Source organism: Copadichromis virginalis, linkage group LG15 (genome assembly GCF_057382275.1).
Source record: "Copadichromis virginalis isolate Kocher_CV1m ecotype Utaka linkage group LG15, C_Virginalis_male_GT1.1, whole genome shotgun sequence".
NCBI classification, from domain to species: Eukaryota; Metazoa; Chordata; class Actinopteri; order Cichliformes; family Cichlidae; genus Copadichromis; species Copadichromis virginalis.
Genome location: NC_140632.1, coordinates 17,503,883 through 17,524,624, shown reverse-complemented (window position 1 = coordinate 17,524,624; position 20,742 = coordinate 17,503,883). Strand labels below are relative to the sequence as shown.

At 38.8% G+C, this 20,742-nt stretch overlaps 1 protein-coding gene across 1 annotated transcript; it reads left to right on the top strand.

The window, feature by feature from the left end:
- The first annotated feature begins 213 nt into the window (after positions 1 to 213).
- scara3 (scavenger receptor class A, member 3) lies at positions 214 to 19,912 on the top strand. Its single transcript, XM_085432253.1, has 12 exons — positions 214 to 694; positions 10,074 to 10,109; positions 10,916 to 10,960; positions 12,025 to 12,144; positions 14,398 to 14,478; positions 14,912 to 15,030; positions 15,123 to 15,367; positions 15,830 to 16,049; positions 16,333 to 16,421; positions 16,643 to 16,835; positions 17,195 to 17,372; positions 17,471 to 19,912. The coding sequence occupies exons 1-12, from the start codon at positions 688 to 690 to the stop codon at positions 17,962 to 17,964; spliced, it is 1,827 nt and encodes a 608-aa protein (XP_085288379.1). The 5' UTR covers positions 214 to 687; the 3' UTR covers positions 17,965 to 19,912.
- The last annotated feature ends 830 nt before the right edge of the window (positions 19,913 to 20,742 follow it).

Genomic DNA, 20,742 nt, shown 5'->3' with positions numbered 1-20,742 from the left:
AACAAAACACACGGACCCTCCCTGCCTCTCTCTCCCCCTCCCTTTGCCTTTGCATTCTGTCCTTTTCCCTGTCCCGCCCTCGTTTTTTACTTTCTTTGTTTCCCTCCCATCTCTCTCTCTCTCTCTCTCTCTCTCTCTCTCTGCCTCCCTGCCTTCTTGCTTATATCTCTCTTACCAATCTTGTGCTTTCTCTTCATCCTGCCATGCTCCAGTTGTCCCTCCCTCTATAAAGCTACACATGGTTTCTGTCTAAGGAGGTTTAGCTTTATCAGGCTCTGGATGGGGAAGGGATGATGCCAGAGAGCTGCAGACAAATGTGCAAAAGTTAGATGAGCTTTGATCACCTACCTTCAGCATCGACATTTTTTTCAGAATATTTCCAATAATCCAGATATTGCATAGTTATTTTTTTTCTAAATTTTAACAAAGATTGTTTTATTCTTCACTACACTGGATGTGAATGAACATCTTTTGTGCATGATTTGCTTCTTTTTTTCAAATTTGGAGGTGCTTTTTTTTTCTCACTTTCTCTGGAAATTTGGTCACCACTGGAACGATGCGCATGAATGACCCATTGGTACACTGCTGACTACTTCTGCTTTTCCTTTGCACTTGATTTTGAGAAGAAAAAAAAAATAGACCGCAACAAGTTGGCAATACTGCAGACGATATCTGGAGCCAGAAATCATGAAAGGTAAAGAGACTTCACCTACAACATTACATCTTAGCATCTAGAAATGCAACTTTGCCCTGTTTCACCAACTTTTGAACATGCAAAAGATCCATCTGATGAAAACGTAGGTGAATTTCCCAGTGTGGAAAACACTTAGAAATGTAGTGAGAAACATTATGTCTCATGGTGAGATGCAGACAGGCACCTGCGCAGGGCACTAGCAATCACATATGCTTCTCATCATCTCTGAAACCTGGCAGTGCAGATCCTGAGAAAGTGCACGTGTGTTGTTGTTGGATGTGACACTTTGATGAGTCATCTTTAAATCTCTGTAATGCGTACATGCGTGCACCACAGCCTGGTCTCATAAAACTTTAGATACTCTCTAGCCATGCCAATCTACCGCAAATTGAATTAATATTCCGCTTAAGATAGGGCGGGTGAAAATATACGAGTTGAATTTGAGTATTTTTACAACAGTCTATGCAAGGAAAACTGCCAACAGCTGTGAAGAAAGCAGAAGTACTTAGATAGTTTCCAGAGATACAGTATGCACAGCAGTCACGTGGGGGAGTGGATACAGAGGGAATGACTGAGCAGGAGTGAGAGGGAGAAGCCAAACAGAACTAACAGCTTGAAAATATGTGGAGATGTCCTCACATATTCATTATCATAACTGATAATTATTTTTTTTTACTTTGAATGATCTCTTTTAACTTTCAAGTTTTATGTTTACCATATAAGAAGAGTATATTTACTGGAAATATCAATCTCTACCTCTAACTGGTACATCGAGCTTAAATGGGGGAGAAGCTGCACATGAACCACAAGGCGACACAGCAAATTAACTCCAAGAACAGTACTCTTCTCAGCCACACAATGCAGGAGGTCTGTTAGTGGTTTCAGTCCAGCCCAGCCAGAACAAAACATGCTGCCTCATACATTCCTCCCAGAATGGAGAGGAGAGGGAGAGTCCAAAAACAAGGAGGTGCAGGGAAAGGAAAAGCAGGCAGACAGGTGTATGGCTGGCAAAGGAAAAGGAAAGAGTGAGCAAAGTGGAGGCCTGAGTGCAATTTTTGCTGTGGAAGCTTTATATAAATTTACAGTCAACGCATCATGAATTTGAAGTGAAAGGAGAACAAGGACACTGAGTATCTGGAAGCTGTGTTGGCTTCTTGTCACTGTATTCAGAGTGCGTTTCCTCATTTGTTTTTACTAGCTTGGATTCATAATCTAAATGTTTCTCCTGGGCATTTTCATGTTTCCACACTAGAGCTGGCAGCACAAAATGTTGACTGTGATGTTGAATCTGCAACTTGATCTTTAATTAAGACCTTAGCAACATTATAAGTTCCAGCTATAACAGTGGCTGTTTGTTTATTTTTCTTCCCTCTTCTCACCACTTTTATGTGCAAACAGAGCTTAATTCTTTCACTGCATCACAGTTCGGATACTTACATTACCGGACTTCGATGAACCATGTGGACTACATACTAAGTTGTTTATGAAAAACCTTTGACAGGGTCATAGCAACTTGTTGAGCCCCTGACTGCACAAAATACTAGATTCTTCTAGTTGTAGTTGACAGTTTAACTCACACAAACACAAACAATGCCAAAACTAAGGTAACGGCAGTGCCCAAATAGAATTTGATACTGAATTTGTCAGACAGACAGCAAAGCCTCCTGCTACTGACTGAAATGTTGCTCTCTTTCCATGCCACACCCAAAACAAAACCAAAAACTCTTGTTTACCGTTTTAGTGTAATTAATTAATAATAGCATTAATTACCTTTATTTCTACATCTCTCAGTATCTCTCACAATCAGAGTTACATGCTGCTTCCTAGAATTGACAAAAAATAGCATTAAAACATTCCAAAATCCATGAAATGAGCTAAAATAAGAACACAAAAGAACAAATTTAAGATGACATCATTTTAAAAAACCAAATACAAATAGATAGATATAGATTTTTTTAGGTTGTTTAATATTAGCTGAAAAAGTTTGTTCCACAGCATTGGGCTCAAAACTGTGAAAACATGGTCCCCCTTTGTTTTAAGCCTGGGCGGTCGAACCTGTAACAGTAACTACAGTAACAGTAGCTCAGTGCAGTTCAGGTGGTAGCGTCACCTACTAACTGGAAGGTCAGGGGTTCAATCCCAGTCTGCGCGAGTGGGTGTGAATTGGTGAATGAGGCAAGTTGTGGAAAAGTGCTGTATAATAACTGGTCTATTTACCATCTTTTGGGTATGTGGCAGTACATGGTGTTAGACATTTTGAGATGGATAAAATGGAGCCATACCATTAACAGATTTAAAAGTAATCAGAAAATCTTAAATTGTTTCTGTAGGGAATGGGAAGCCAGTGTCTTATACACTATAAATGGGAAACTGCTGGATCATTTAGGCATGTATACAGTGAGTTTCAATGGCAATGGTAGATGAAGATAAAAACATAAAATCCTGTGTGCGTTAACAGCAGCTTAATTGACAATGTCAGTAAAAACAGCAAAATATAATAAAGCAAAAACACGACTAGTAAGTGTAGACCTTTATGAACAACAATGTTTTGAGTCTGTTTTTAAATGTTTGCACAGATGCACAGACATATCTGATCTCAACTCAGTGATCACAGTGGTCGAATCTGGAGGAGATGAGGGTGTGAATAAGCTGTCATATTACATGGACCAACTAGTCTGACCTCAGCCATGTTTCTAATCTGTGCAAACAAGACTGGATAAACACACTAGTTGAAACTAAGATGACGATGAAAAAAACACCCAGGTTCAAGCAGGTTAATTTGAATGGATTCTTAGTTATCCAAGGCAAGTAATCTAGCTAATTTAGCTTATTCTGTTAGCTTTGCAGGTAAGTTTTTGGACTCTGAGGTATACTGGATTAATTTTTATGAGTTTTAGTTGAAATCCTTACAGAGATGTTATTATTTAATAGGATTTTGATCCATTACTGTTTTGTTTCTTATGCTGCTGTTGTTTTTAGTCGAGCCAAACAAAGGCATTCAAGTTTTTGTAGTACTAGTTTCTGTGGTGCGGCCTATTTTGATTTGGTACAGTTGAGCAAACACTGGTGTTAATTAGACTCCAGAACAAAAAGAATAAAAAATGAAAAATGATGTCCAAGCTGTCAACTGTACACTTTGGCTAGAAAACCTTTGGAGTGAAAAGATGAAGAAATGATTATAAAATATGAGGGTGAGTAAATACAGAAAGGCTTAGTTGTTGAAGATTGTACATTTCCTTTGGCCTTGCAGTCTTACTGTATAAAACTAACCAGGCCTTTCTTGCTTCTTTTTTTTACTTTCTCAGCCTGGTTTTCCAAAGCAGTTTAATCTAGAAAAAACATCATCCATTTACTGGATGTTAACTGCAAAGATCTTGTGTTTTACTGCCTAACCACAATAAAAGAGTGCTCTATTGAAATGGCCTTTCTATACATTCTGGTTCACAGTTTGCAGCGACACATACCGACCATTTATATTCTTTTGCAGAAACCACGCATTCCAGTCACAGGGCACCTAAATGGCTGAGATGTCAACAAAGCTTTAGAAAGGGACTCATTTTACTTTATGAGTTGTGGTCAAGACCTCCACTCTGATCTGGAGGAGGCCCCATCTCCTAACTCTGGTTCCACTTAAGGCTTGGATTTGCAGGAGGAGGAGATTTTACTGGTCAAAACAGCAGAATGAACCAATGAAGGATGGGAACATGAAAAACTATTATGATGTGGAGTAGGCATCTCTATTTGAACAGAAAATTGGATAATGCAGTGAGTGATGTGGGGAGGTCAGAGGGCATACAGAGCCTGTTATTTACAGAGGATAACATTTTGCACAATGCCTGTAGCGAAAGTAAAGTCCAAAGGGAGAAAAAGGGTGGGTATGGGGTTTGGAAAGTCCAGAGCCCCCTGAGATAAAACCTCAGCAAAGGAACCACAAACTGAAGTGGTGCTGCTTTCACGAACACTAAAAGTCAGAGAGTAAAAGATCAGAACGACATCCTGAGATCTGACTGTTAGACTTCACAAAGTTTCTATATATATTTTAACCTTTCTTCTGCACACTTTTCCCTTAGAAGTATATCAGGGACACAGGAAAGGCTGTTCAAAACTGCTAGTGTTGATATTTGTACATCATCTACACACGAGGGCTTTGACAGCAACAGGAGTTACCTGTGGATGCTTGTCTGCATGACTCAGTAGTTTTTGTCTGTGGCTTTCATGGTAAAGCTACAGCATAAAGCAATGCCCCCAAACCAGTCCACCAAGAGGTGGCTTTCAGAGTTTGGTGTGGAAGTGTAGCTGATCTCTGCTCCATCCAACACCTGTGGGATAAATGGGAATGTAGACTGCGAGACCACTTTGTGTGAACGGGACCAAGAAAAACTTTGCAAGAAGAATGGAGGCTGTTGTAGCAGCAGATGGTTTTTGGCATTTCTGGCTGTGTTTTATAATCTTTATTCCTATTAGTGTTCACACTGAGGACATGAACTATTCATCGCGCACAGAAATACCGAATGTCTCAAATGTCTCACAAAGAATGTCCAAAATATAAATATATTTTGATTGTTTTGTACTTTTGTTCTTATTTTTAATCTTGTTGGACACGAAATGTATCTATTTCTATTTCTAGTCCTTGGTTTATGATTGTTTTCTGATTATGATGCATCTTTATGTTGCATATTCTGTCCTTCACATGTTTCCTCTAAAAAAGCAAAGAGTTCAGTGATGTTTGTTTACCTAAACTGTGTAAATCTGTTGTATATAATAAGGTTCACACATTTTTAAACACCTTTTTTTAGCTGTTTAACAAATATACTAACGTCATATAATGAGTATGGGCTTTGCTTTAATTTGAAAGATTGTAAACAAATATTGTATTAACCACCATGCCTTCACAGCCATGGCTCAAAAGACTTATTTTAAATCCTTTGTGAATGAGGTCTTTGAAGTTTGGAATCAGGGGACCACCAAAGAATGGGATTTCTACTATGATGTTTTTCCAGGCCTCTAGTTCTTCTCTCCTAACTCGAACTCCTCATTTTCCATTTCTTTGTTTGTCTTTCTACCTTCAGCTTTCTCTTTTAAGTGAAATCCATTCTTGATCAATTTGAGATCAGTTGATTAACTCCAGCGTCGCTGCATATTTCACCTCCTATCTTTCAAAAATTCCTGGCTTGCTTTTGCTGTATTTGTTGGGTCATTACCAATCTGTGCTGTGGAGCACCATCCAGCTGCAGCCAGCTGAATCTTCCTGATCCTTATCTTAGTTTAATCTGTCTAATGAGCGAATGTTCTGAACTATTTTCTATAGTGAAGTATTGTATTACACACTTTTTTTTAAAAATAGAAAATTGACATGGCTTCCTCCTGGATAAGGCTCGACCACCTTGCTTGACCATGGAAAGCATCCTATGATCATCCACGACCTTGGTCCTCTGTGGACCTCAAACTTTTTATGCAAATAGCCACATTCATCAAATAACTGTGACCTGAATATGTTTTATACGCAAATTGTGCTTTCACATGTCCAAAAATATATACACCTAACTGCATGTACATTAACAATGCTGAAAACTCTGACTACTCTATATCCATGTAAGGTCTGTAACTCTGTTACATAGGTCACAAGCACAGTTACCATATAATCAGGGCCAGCTGCTTTCAAGATAACTTACCTGCCAGGGGGGAAATGCCCAGTTATGTGAAGTATAAATGCACTGGGATCTGAAAGCAATGAGATTTTTATGGGTGTAAAAGTAATCTGCATGTGACCACATCCTCAGGGAGAAAGGTCTAGCCAGAGATCTAACCCCTGACTGCTGCTGAGTATGCCTGGGATGTACTGGAATGAACTGGAGGATGGGGTACCTATGTACAGGTGTCCATTACCACAGCTGTTTAGCAGCATGGATTACCTACATAATACCCTTCAGAAGGTTTTATTGTTTTGGTTGGTTTATTAGATAGAAATCTGTTTTTATTTTCTTCACTTTTATCTTATTACACCTCGCAGCAGTTATCCTAAACCCTGAAGGTGTTATTCTCCCTTAATGATGAAATTTGAACCAGCTGAATCAATGTTGCAAGGGTGCTTTTGAATAATCTGACCTTATCAGTGACAGGAAAACAAAGGGTTGGGTTTTATGTGAGCTGTTTATGCAGATGCTCTGTGTTTGTTTAATTTGGAGGGAAATGCTTTCAGACCATAGGTGGTAGGTTTGTGAAGCACCGCAAATTAATAAGACTGCCTTTCCACTGAACCAAAACATCCTTTTAATATGGCAGGGTTGTGTTGTGCTGCTGTCAGATCAGCTCAGTTCTGGTCTGTGTGTGTGTTGGACACGACAGCTTCCCCACTAATGAGACAGACATAAGAGGGGTTTTTTTCCACTGAGAGAAGCGAAAACACGACTAAAAAAAGGCGCAAGTCAAAGGAAGCAAAGGAGAGTCATACATGTAGGGTTGTTCGATATTTCTTGTTGAATACAGTTTTAGAATTTGAATTTCAACTTCCAGTAACAGACAGTGTGCTGGCATTCAGACATATTTATACCACAAAAGTCCAAAAGAATTCCAGGAATTCAGTTTTCCACCAAGTATGTGCTTTAGTCAGGGTGGGAAGGTCTCTGAACAGGATTTATACCTCTTTTAGACAGACATGAGGGCTCTTCACTAAAACCCCCATTTAAATGTATTACTACTTTTAATTTCACTGTTACAACATGAAGCCAGTTGCAAGATTTTTGAGCAATCCGTAATTTCGTTATGGTTTGTCAGGAAAATGGGAGATAGAATTGCACAAACTCTGTTTTTACCTTATGTTGTAAAGTTCTGAACACAAAGTTCTGAAAATTGCTTGCTGTTTGCAGGGTTAAATTTAGTGTTTTGGCCAACTTAGGTCAGCAGAAGAGACTTCAGAGTCCCAGTTTAACTAGTAGTGGAAATTACAAATTCAACAAATGAGTCATGGCTGAAAGATATGGAGGGGACAAGCTGTTAGGCAACAGTGCTAACCACCGTGTTACTATGTAATGATTTATTTAATGATGTTTTTATTTAACCCATTCTGGCACTTGTGGCCCTCCATACAGCACAGAAATCATGAAATAATTAATTAATTAAAATGGGAAATAATTAACTGAAATAGGGACATCAATAAATGCATCATTAATTAATTAAAATTACGATAAATAATTAAATGATTTGAATGACACAAATTTAATTTAATTTAACTGATGACATGTTCAATCAATTATTTATTTATAAATATAGTTAATTCACTTTGGCACTTGTGGCCCTCAATACGGGTTTGGTTTTAACTTATAAAGAGCGTTAGAGAAAAAAAAAATACCAGTAAGTGCCAAGTGTTGCAGGTATTTAGTTAAACAAGCACAGGCTGCAGATCACATCGAACACTTCAGTAACAGCTACACATTTGTGAAAGCTAATGAAAAAGATTTTCTGCTGATCAGAGTAGCTGGCCACCAGGTGCAGATTATTATAAAAAGTCTTTCTTGCCACTGTAAGCATGGCCTCAGTCCATATTAACCTGAAGTTCTTTCTCTCACTCTTTCCCCTTTCTACTCCCTCCCCTTTTCTCTGCCTCCACCCATCCTTATGTCAGCCTCAGTGTTTTGTGACTTGTCCACCCAGACCTGACCTCAGCCATTTCAGCACTGACTCACATAAACATTTACCTCATTGCTGCTTTTGCAAGTGTATACTTTCTTCTATCAAAACTTCACTAACATTGTTCTCCAAATAGATCCCATGGTTTAATTTCATTTGACCTAACCTAACATATATTTTCCCTAATTTCATCCAAGCCTTGAATCCCTGTTTGTTTTCTCATTTGTGCCATGTGGAACCAGAACCCAGTCATCTAAGGGCAACTGTGTGTGTCTGCATTACACAGACATTTCTTTTTTTTTTTTTTTCAACAAAAGTTGTACTAAAACCGTTTCTCTAGTTTAAAAAAAATTAATGTCTTACAGTCCACCATTAGTTTAACTCTCCTGCTGTTTTTTGTCCTATTTTTTTCTCACTAGTGGAGGCCAGACCTCGCCTGATGTTGAGATGATCTTGTGGCTAACTGCAGAGACTGATCCATAGCAGAAATTCCCCAACATGTTTTTGCAACACAGAAACATTTAAGGCAGTTTTCACTTATATAACAATGCACAAAAGAGACCAAAGTTATGTTGCACAGTGGAAATCTCAGACCAAACAACTCTTACACCTGCTCATTAGCATGTGGCAAACCTTTCACTAAATGCTGCAACCTCTGACTCTTTTTTCCCACAGCTGTATTGTGCAAAGGAGTAGTTCCTTAAAAACACTGTTTTTTTATAGCTCTAAACATTCATTACATAGTCTAAATAAATGTCCATATCTTTGTCAAAATGTCACAAAAGAAATACTAGACATGCTACGTTGCTGCTGAAGGAAACATTCAGGGACTAATAAGTCACCAACAAAACAGTCAAAGTAATCATTTAATGTCACATTCCAAAAACAATCCATAGAGATGTTTTTCACTCTAAGGATTCCACACGAAGACGGTTAGGATGGAGGTGCGACAAACACAGCTATCATTCAAACAGGAGACTCTCGCTGCAGATGGCTGCTCCTCCCTGAGCCTGGTTCTGCCGGAGGTTTCTTCCTGTTAAAAGGGAGTTTTTGCTTCCCACTGTCGCTAAAGTGCTTGCTCATAGGGGATAATATGATTCTTGGGTGTTTCTCTGTATGTATTATTGTAGGGTCTACCTTACAATACAAATCACCTTGAGATGACTGTTGTTGTGATTTCCAGCTCCTCTTCTTCAGAAACAGTTTCCCCTGTGGTCAGCATGAGTGATTGCTAAACTTCCAGCTCCACACCCACAGTGTCCCAGGTGCAGTTGTATGCTGCACATTTAATAACGTGCAATAAAGCCCCAGCACTTACTTACAGCTATGAAAACATGAAGTCAAATGCATCTGGGGATTTTTAAGTAATCTAGCTTCATTTGGTTTGTTAGGCACTCTGTGGTCATATCAAGTCATGCTTACTCCAGCCTTTTCCATGACTGTGTGTGATAACAAATTTCTCAGACTCACAAACAAACACATTTTCTCATGCTTTGCACCACCGTGGGACTGGTTTGTCCTGAGTGAGCAACAATTCAGAGAAAACATCTAAAAAGAACAAAAACATGCATTTTCTGGGACAGCAGCTTCATGCTGTGTGCACTCGGTACAATGCACACTTCAAGGGAAACAGGGAGGCAGCTGGTTTGTGTGATTTATGAGAGGAGTAATAAAACCTCTTTGTGGCTCCAGAGGAGCTGAATTTCACTCAGCTTCATTTTTTACACGTCTGCTTTTTGTGTCTCTTTGACAGACAACTATGGTGGATATGAGAACCAGCTTTTCAAAGGTAATGATCAAGCTCTTTTGTTGTCCTTGGTGAAGAGCCATGGATGTGAACCAGTTCATTATGCACGACTGTCAATTTGCCCTCACTTGTATTCACATTCTGTAGACACAAATTTAACATTGAACAGATGCAGGTTTAATTTTCTCCTGAGAAATCAAGCTAACTGGTCTCAGAGAAAAGCAAATAAGCCATGTGCTGTATTCATGTTACTTCTTTCTGACTTGTAAAAGCAGTGATACTGACATCCAGATCATAACTACAAGTAGGATTTTTTTAAAGCTCCTGGTAAGAAGCCTCGGAGAAACCTCATTTTTATTGGACAGCATGTATACAAGCTGTCAGAACCCAGTCAGTTAATTTAAGGGTCCCTTGGAATACTGTTTTACCTGCTGGGTTTCTCCACAAATCATGTTGGATATCTTTGGACTAAAAATGGTCTTTCTGCCTATACTGGAGGTTATGTGGCTCTGTTGACATAAACCACATTCACACTGACTGCAAATAGTGGCCTCGAGTAAACTTCTCGGCTGATGTAATTACATCCATAGCCTGTGAGATTTATCATAAGAAACCTATGATTACAGCTCTGTTTAATAACAAGTGTGTGGAAACTAGCCTGTTTAATGGATCAACATTGACTATTCAGATATGAAAACTTATCCATCACCTTTCAACCCTTATGTGCTTCTTTTTAAGCCTTTCTATGACATGGAATGAAGATTTAAAGAATTGAAAATGACATAATGATGAATAAAACTTGTTTTATCTTTTCAACTTCTTTTGTTTGCATTTTCTTTGTTCTTCAGAGGAGGACTTCACTGGAGAGGAGGAGGAAATGCCTTCATTTAGAGGTAAGGGCCACATGAACAAATCTAACAATGAAAAACAGCATCATCTTAGGATGGGCTTTTTTTTTCTTCCCCCAGCAGTGACATATTGTGTACAAATTGTAGGTTTGGTGAGTTTGTTATGTTAAAAAGCTCCAGTCCAGTAATACAGTTTTAAAGTTTGCCTAACGTCAGTCCAATCAATCCATTATTTGTAATTGAAATCGTACCAGTTAAGTTACAATTAACTGAAGCATTTTAGCAAAAATGTTATTCGTAGAGAATAAAATACCAGATGTGAACAATTTTCAAGTTTTATATCAGTTTTAGCTTTGGGACATTATTATTCACTATATACTGACTAAATAGATCAGTTGCATCAGTCGAGTCAATAAATGGCAGAATATTGACAAAAAACCCTCTAAAGTAGCACATTCAGAGATTAAGTGAACATCGTTAGACGATAGAGGCTGAAGAGCACATTTGTTTCTCAGGAGTTGATTGAAAAAAAGAACAAAAAATAATGGAGTTACATTTTCCATGCATATATGAATACAAACACAAATGGAATAGTTGTGTGTCTCTCATATTAACTCTAAGATGATACTGAATAAGTCAGTTTGGTGTTATTCCTGTTGCCCCCAAGCAGGAGAAAATAAATAAAATGAAAAGATTTAAATGTTAAAATCATGTGCTGATGAGCCAAAACATCACGACAGTCCCTGCAGCCGAATCTGATCTGTCCCACTAAGAACTTTGGAGATGATATCTTGGACCAGGGTATTAGCTGTAGATATTTTAAATACTATACATATCAGTTCAACATGTACCTCCAGTATCTGCCAACTAAAGGCTCCGACAAGCCTTACCGTTTTGGAGATGCTTCAGTCTCTGCCTTAGGAACGTGGTTTCTATGTTTTAGCTACTATTGTTTTTGTTTTGTTTAACTAAAGAATCTGGATACTTCTTTTATGAGCGCTTCATTTTACAGTAGCTACAACTAAACGATCAGATCAGAAAATCAATTTTGTTTTTCGTTTGCTAATTTACTCACTTTGTTGACTTTGTTCGTGTGATTTGATCTCCAGGTCGTAGTCGAGGTGGCTGTGTGCGGTGCCAGCAGAGCCATTCTCTTCAACTGGCTGTCAAAATCCTCTATGGATTTGTTGCCTTCCTAATCATAACTGTTGCAGTGCTGGCTTCACTTGGTGAGCTCAACTTGACTTTTGATTTGCTCTAAATGAAAACACAGAGGTCTTCCTCATGCAGAGATTGGTTGGACGCATTCAGCTCTGTGCATTAAAATGAGTGAAAAGCACATCAAATTTCTCTACATACATTTTAGTTGCCTGAATAGTGCACTCCCCAAACTCCCATAGATCAAGTGAATGTGTTCCAGGATTCTGTTGCCCATGTTTTACCTGACAGTTACTCAGCAGCAGCAGGTGCTTTTTACATCAGCATCACTTTTTATTGGGCTTGAAAGCCGTAAATCTTTATGGTTTACAATTGTTCAGGGACATCAGAGGACAGAGTCAGGCAAGAACTGATTCAAAATCCCTCAACACACAGAAGGCTGCATTCAGATACACATCCTAATAAAGCCCAGTTTTGAATTAGGTGTGCCACAAAATGCGTGTGGGCGTTTTGTGTAATTTTTCATTTGCACGTGTGCTGGAAACCTGGACGGAGTGTGCATGTTCATCATCGGCCATCAGCAAGTGGTTTCAGCAAACATTTGGTTGTTAGGAGAAACCACTTTTTTGACCCCTTTATGCTTAATTTCCTTCTTTTTAGACCATTTCTGCACCTAATAATGTTTTTTTTATTTTGCATGTAAAGAAAAGCACACAAATCAGACACCATTCATTTTCAGTGTAGGATTTAAACCACAGTTAGTTAAGAGTTTTAGCAGAATATCAGATGGAAATATGCCTTTGATTTTTCTTTAGTTTTCTCCCTTTATATTTACAAAATTACTATTTTACTGAAGCAAAACTGTTCCCCCAGAAACTGTTCCAAACTCTAAAAAGAGGAAACCTCAAGTATTTCTCTTGTCTCTAATTCATACAGAGCTACACTGAAAATCAAATGCATATTTTACCATTTGTTTTTTTCTACTATAAAGGACAATTAGCTGACTAATTTGACAGCTGATACTGTTGCAAAAGGTTCTCAAATCGCAAAAAGAATAAAAAATATCACTTTTTCCTTTAAAACCTGATCATCAGCAAGTTTAACCACTTCTATAAGGGCAGTTTTGGAAGTTTACTGCATATCTTAACACAATGTTGCAATTTTCCCAGGACTGAATGTCTAAGCAAATTCACCCAAAGTTTAGAGAAGCAGTATCCTGTGCAATAGCCAGAAAGATTGCAAAAGACCCAAGATCTACATCTCAGACTCTACATCCCTCATTTGGTATGTTACATGTTAAAGTTAATGACAACGCAATTAGAAAAAGACTGAAGACGTATGGCTTGTTTGCAAGAGTTGCCAGGAGTCTTGCTATAAGAAATCCAGTTCTTTTTAAAAAGTGCACCACAGCATGGCTTAGCTTTGCAAAATACATTTGAATAACACACACTGACACTGTGTCAACGTCCAGTACAGCTGTGCAGCACCAAAGTACTAAAACTTTAATACCATTGGAAGAAGTCATGCACTTGGCCGCAAATCCCATCCGTGAATATGCACAAGAAGAGAAACAGTAACCTTTGATATTCAATTCCCTGATGAACATCTGTTTTTTAGCAACAGTTTTTTTTCTGCACAAAATATGGACACAGTTTTACCCCTTTATGGAAAAAATAGTTTGGGGAATGAAATGTGTTTTGTCACACTGAAAGCATTATTTTGAAACATATGCCACCAGATGCACACCCCTGCATACCCATAAAAAAAAGATTTACTCATTCACATTCATACATTTAAAATATATTCTGTTGCTTCAACGAATAGAAGAAGCCACAGGCCATGTTCAACTGCACTGCTAGTATGCGCACATGTGGAAGCATTTATATATGCAAACAAACTACAGAACGGCTTCTAATATTGCCCTGGCTCAAAGCTTAGGATGTTAAAAAGCTAACTGTTGCTAAACTGCTGTTAGTCACTTGGGAAATATGTTGAGGGATTATAACCTGACCAGCTGGATAAACCATCATACATAATTAGTGTTTAGGCCAATGAAAACTTTAGGTGTTTTGTTGTCAGGGCTTAAATGACAACTTCCTGTTTTTACTCCTTTAAATATCTCTTATTTCCTGTTAACACCAAGTTACTGCTGTTAATTATTTCCTCCTTACATGATTAAATCTAATGATTTCATTCCCCATTTACCCCAGAGCACTCGGATCGCTCACTGTTATTGTTCCTTTACTTATGTATAAGTTATATATATATAAGTACAACTGTTTAAAAATACTTTGAAATATTTATGTGTAATTCTGTGTACTCAGTGTTCAGGAAGGTGGACAGCCTCTCTGAAGAAGAGTCAGCTTACTACAAAAAGATCACAAAGGTCCAGCAAGGAATAGAGGGTAAAGTAACGTTTTTTAATACTCACTTTGATCCTATAAGAACTATGAGAAAATATCAAGGAATAATTGTTTTTTCACAGATAACAAAGTTTTTGCACATTTGTTGAATTGAACTGTTTTACTTACATTCCTACTAACTTCTGGGATTTTATATATTCCTAAAACAGCTTTAATTGTGTTTCAATTTAAAGCATGACAGGAGTTGGCTGTCTGTGAATATTATCACATGGATCAGCACATTTTAACATATTGGAATTCAGGAAGGTTTACCTTACAAGCTTCAGCTGATCGTTTATACATTAGTTTTCTTCTTCTATTCACCTGATTACACATTAGGAACTTGGTTGTGTGGTCAGCTGTCAAATACAGTAATTTAGAGCATCCTGCCTCTTTTCCTGTGCCATCTCACGTCCTTTTTAACTTCCCATCCCAGATGTGAGGACCACATCTAACTGTTCAGGCTGCCTGGATGCAACTCTGTACAGTGAGGAGATCAGTAAACTGAAGAAAGAGTTTGAAGACATTCAGAGAATGATACTGGCACAGGAGCAGGTATGGTGGCCTTCAAAAAAAGCTCAAATAATAAAAGGGGACCAGTAGTTTAAAGCCCAAAGAAAATTTACCACCATTTCTTTCTTCTCCAGGTCCTGGACCAAGCCTCCAAGACCCAGTCGACACTAAAGGATACAAGTAACCGGCTGACACGTGACATCCAAAACCACCTTATGTCAATCAAAGTTCTCAATCAGTCACTGGAAAGATACCTGGATCGGGTGGAGGGCTGGAAGGACGTGGTTGAAGAAACTCAGGAGAAGATAAAAACACTGCTGGAGGATTCGTTTGACATCAAAGCTACAGCGCATCAAGTTAATACAACAGTGGCACACAGGTGAATGAAAAGCTGAGAAAGGACAGATGTGACTAGATCATACACTTAATGGAGCATGCTCAGTGTTCAGATTTATGAATGGAGGAAAGCATTTTGCAACACCAGTAACCTTAAACTATACAGCATCCACAGCCTGCCGGATTATTTCAGTTTTTTCTTAACTCTACGTGTATTCACCTTTAAGGGTGATGCTCATTTATAACTCAGTGTTTTTATTCTTGCACTCTACTAGAGTAGCTTTGCGCGATTCAAGGTTCATAATAATCCTGATTTAGGTTATATTGGGCCTTGGTGCAGTTCTCAATATATCCAAAGTTCTTGTTGGTTGCCCTTGATAAACAAATTATTAGAACATCATGTACATGTGTGCATATGTGTCTGAAATAACTCTATCAGGGATATTTGCCCTTATTATCAACACTGCTGCTAACTCCCATCTTCTGTGATCCCTCTACCTGTTAGTACACAGTGGATAGATGCCCTGCAGAGAAAAGCAGATGAGGATACGTATGTCCTCCATAAATTAACCAGTGACTGGCAGAACTACAGCCGGGTTCTGAGTGCTATCAAGTCCAACACCAGCAGCACAATGCAAACCATGCGCTTCCTACAGAACAACATCGTAGCAGATCACCAAAGGATCGCCATATCCACTGAGCTCTACTATGATCTCACTCACCAGGTTAGTGCATTTGTAAGCTTGATTGTTCTTAGATATTCATAAACAGACTGTGTTAAATAAAAAATCATTAATCATTAATAGAAGAGATATGGTTGTTTACATGGCCATAAATCAGTTAGGAGGAACAGTTATCGGGATTTAAATTGATTCTAAGTTAACTTGTCCTTTGGGGAATCAAATGGTCAAGTTGCAGCTGGACAGTCTAATCTCTTGTAAATCAGTAAATCAAGCAATTTGGGGACGTGTGAGGATAGGATCCAGATTGTTTGGGTGTTTTCTGCAGGTGATGAACTTACAGATGCAGCTAGACAACGTGTCAACATTCACGGACGAACATGAGGAGAACATGCATGACCTTCACTACCATTCAAGGTAACATTCAAAACACTCAATGTCCTTACACTGACTTTCTCGTGTTAAGGCTTAATATACTATCAACTTCCTGATTTTTACATTAGTCTGACTTATGTGAAAGTTAAATACTGAAACAAGTGATGTTTACATATCATGAAGTCTATTATATGTGTATATATTTATTTATATACACAGAGAGACATATCATTCCAGCCATCACAAACTTCTGTCCTCTTTAGGTACTATGAGAACCGGACGGGTGAGCGGTTCTCTGCCTTGGATGGTCGCTTGAACTCTATTGAGATGGAAATTGTCTCAATCTCCTCCAGCGTCAATGCTACTGTGAGCCACGTCCAAAGCATGTATAAGTACATCAACACAGAGAGCTCGTCATGCCAGACTCGCCTGGGCAGACACACCGATGAACTGCAGGTTGCAAAAAACACAACAACTATATTGTAGTTTTTGGAGTTATTTCTGGAGACCAAGCGTTTTTCCGAAATGCTGAAACATATTGCAGTTTCCGTCTGGGTCGTACTAGTTGTCCAATACTAACAGCTTTCAGATTTAGAGTCAGCAAGTGAAAATTCTTAAAGTACACACAAAAGACTCCCAGTAGCAAAATGCTTGTTGTAATTTGCATGATCACTTGGGCTAGTGAGTTAGCTTTAAGGTTAGTTAAGCTGATTTTTGATTTGCCACATAAACTTCTAATATTTAGCCCTTCCATTGTTAAATTCCAACTGCTTCTCATTATCTATGCGCCCCCCCTCCTCTCTTTTTTTGTGCAGAACTTGAACAACACAGTCTTGCTACTGCTGCACTTAGCTGACACTCTAAGGCAGCAGAACCTGTTGCTGAATGTCCGACTGGACATGGACATCAGGAATTTGTCTATGGTGATGGAGGAGATGAAACTAGTAGATGTTCACCATACACAGCTAATGCAGAACTTCACTATACTTAAAGGTGGATGTTGCTGTGTATAAACAACAAGAATAGCAAAGAATGCTTTGCTTTGATTTGTTTTTTCCTTTTACATTTACAACACCATCTGTTGTCAACAGGCGCTCCTGGACCCCCAGGACCCAAAGGGAACCGTGGTGAAAGTGGCCCAAAAGGACCCATTGGGCTGACTGGCAGCAAAGGTGACCGAGGCCCTACAGGAAATCGTGGACCTGCTGGACCTAAAGGTTCACCTGGTCCCAAAGGAGTACCTGGTGAAAGAGGCCCTAGTGGCAGTAGAGGGGCACAAGGTAGCAAAGGAGATAAGGGGTCCATGGGTCCACCAGGCCCAAAGGGTGAGAGGGGCCAGAAAGGTGATATGGGTCCCCCTGGTAAAGATTGTCTCCCAGGACCTCCAGGGTCTCCAGGGATCGAGGGCCAGGCCGGAATACCTGGCATTAGCGGGCCAATAGGACCCAAAGGAAAACAGGGGCCAGTGGGGCCGCATGGACCACCAGGAGTCTCTGGACCTCCTGGCTTGGCGTGCAGCCATGACCGAATCAACAACCCCACACAAGGGACTGTGGCGCCTGCTGCTGGTTCCAAGAGACAATAGAGAGAAACATGGAGTCCAATGTAATTTGTCTCGTACGAAGAAGTTGAAGGGGTCATGGTCCAATGCCCAATTATCAATTTCTATGAAACTGAGGAGGACAATGAAGAACTTAATGAACAAGTGCATCAAATCAAATTTAACATGGGGGAGTTAAAAAGGGTTTTCCTGATCCTGTGCTGAACTAAAAAGGAAGGCCTAAAACTATGACAGAACTGCTATTACAAACTGAACTGTTGGTGAGAAGTCAAAATGACCAAGCCTATAAGCTGACAGTGTTTGGAAAGACTTTTTGGAAATGGTCTTCACATAACTGATGGGTTCTCTTACAGTGGAAATTATACAACAACAACAAATTAATTTACGGAACAAAATAAAAAACGAAATCTCAAAATCAGTAGGAATATAAAAAAAGAAAAAAAAAACATCCATTACTAAACATGAAGTCTTGCCTGTTTAATGTAGCAGAAGCAAAGAATGTGTTTGAGGTTGTTGTCAAGCCGCTAAAACCTCTTGGGGCATAATAAATGGAAGGGTTGTTAACCACAGATTTGGACTTAAGTAGTGGGGTTTTCCATCCAGACTAGCCAAAGGTTTACATTGTCATTCACGACTCTATGGAAAAATATCCACTCGTTCTGAGATTATGTACGCATTGCTGACATAACCTTGCCAATGGGGGGCACTGTTATTAAAGTGTCACAATTAAAACCAAAATCAGTTTTCATTGGAGGTTCAGAGCGGGTACTCTGAGAACCTTTTTTCCTTTAGTGGGTTCAAAGGTGATGAATTGTTTTGTTGTGGGTTTATTTTTCATGTGAATGTCTCTTACATGCAGTGATTTTTTTTTGTGGTAAAGTTGTTAGTTGAAAATAGTAAAAATGAAAGCTAAAACAACTGCTGCTGACATTAGAGATCATAATTGTGATAATTCTTAGTGTAAGATAGGAAGCTTGATATCACTCCTATATCTTACAGCATAGAGCTTAAAGTGGTGATAAATCTAGTTTAGCATAAAGACTGGGGACATAGAGGAAAGCTAGCTCAAGTCTTTCCAAGATACAATATGGAAAAAAACAGATTCAGATGTGCTTTTTGATCTTTGGAGATTAAATTAATGCTATTTTCCACTAGTATCCACTCAGCTTGACTCAACTCTATTCACTATTCTAGTGTCAGTCATTTTGAACACCACCTCAATGTACATGGGGTCGTGATAGCGATGCGGCCGAAAGTCCAGTGACTTGATTTGTATGTGCAACAAGCCCAACACACCAATGGAGGACGCTTAGGTGATGGTTTACCTGCTTCTCTGTCTACGGCTTTTTGTCCTTTCTGTGATGGAGTCACTCTCATGACTTATCAAATCGCACCATTGGCCAATCAGTGGCATGCAGTCTGTTGATGTCACATTTTCAGATCGACTTAGCTCATTTGGAACGTTGGCCGAGCAGGTACTTAAAGCACCTAGTACCAGGTACCACCACCTAATGGAAAACCCCGAAAAACCGAGTCAAGTAGAGTTGAGCGGAACTGAGTTGTTACTAGTGCAAAAGAAGCATAAGTGCATCACCTCGTATATGTTGACACTGAGAGAGCTTTATTTTTCTCACATCTAGAAAGAAAGCAAATAAGCTCATTTCACTTTATGCGCTACTAATATTTTAAGACGTATGATGCCTGACAGGTCACAGAATTAAAGAAGTTTATATAAATTTATCAAGTATTAAAAATAAAAACACCAAAATTAGGGATAATTTTTCTTTACACTTTGATGATAGATATATGTTTTTTTAATGGTGTTTGGGTCTTAAGAAACACAAATAATCACTGATATGTCAAAGCGAAAGTTTAACAAAAAGAATATCATAAAATGTCTGTAAATCTGGATGATGTAATGAAATGCGACTGGCTTGCATTGAACTTCAATAAATGCTTATTGTAGAGTTTCTACCGTGTCACTATCCTGTTGAACTTCCAAAGATTATGTAAAGAAGGGTTTTCATCCCTGCATCAAAAGACATGTCACAACCCTTCCCCATTAGATTTTTAAGCCTGATTCAATTGTCTGTATATAGCCTGGTATTTTAACATGAGTATGTATTATCTAAAACACAGATAATTTATAAATTTAAAGTCTATAGTGCAATTAGTGCAGTACAAAGCTGTGCACAAATGAGTCAACAACAAAAAATACTTTTGGAATGTTAAATATCACCTATTTTATGCAACCACAAAGCACTGTAAATCAGACTGTTAGATGTGACTACGATCAACAATCTGCACTGATATCTGAGAAAGGCTTGTGCAGCTGTGGACGAAACCAGATGAAAACCTCCCTGCAGAAGACTGTGGCTGCCCTGATCTCCTGCTGAATTATATTTTCACAGCCTTGCCCTCTTTTTCCCTGTGCTGGAACATCACATCCCTTGTGGGATGTTAAAGAAACCTGACCTCCAACAAAAACGTCCTTCAGAAAGCCACCAAAAATCCCTTATTCCTTCAGTCTCTTGAGAAGTTATAAGCATAAAGCGTTTCCTTCCTATAAAGCTGAAGCAAAAGTGTGAATTTCTGTCATTTTTAAATCATTTAGAAATTCTTCACCATAATTCAAACCATTTCTTGTCTTTCTATTTTGTAGTTGGGAAGCCCTAAAACAGACATGTCTAAACTCTTCCCATATGTAGAGCCATAAATCATTAGCAGTGATGCTAAACTGATGGATGGGGAATTTGCAGGGCAGAGTATTAAAGATATCACCACAAACAGCTATTAACAGAC

What these genes read in the sequence shown, in the direction of transcription:
- scara3 (XM_085432253.1), top strand. An exon ending in TGAGAACCAGCTTTTCAAAG is followed by an intron (nt 10,110 to 10,915) that starts GTAATGATCAAG and finishes TTTGTTCTTCAG; the next exon opens with AGGAGGACTTCACTGGAGAG. An exon ending in TGATACTGGCACAGGAGCAG is followed by an intron (nt 15,031 to 15,122) that starts GTATGGTGGCCT and finishes TTTCTTCTCCAG; the next exon opens with GTCCTGGACCAAGCCTCCAA.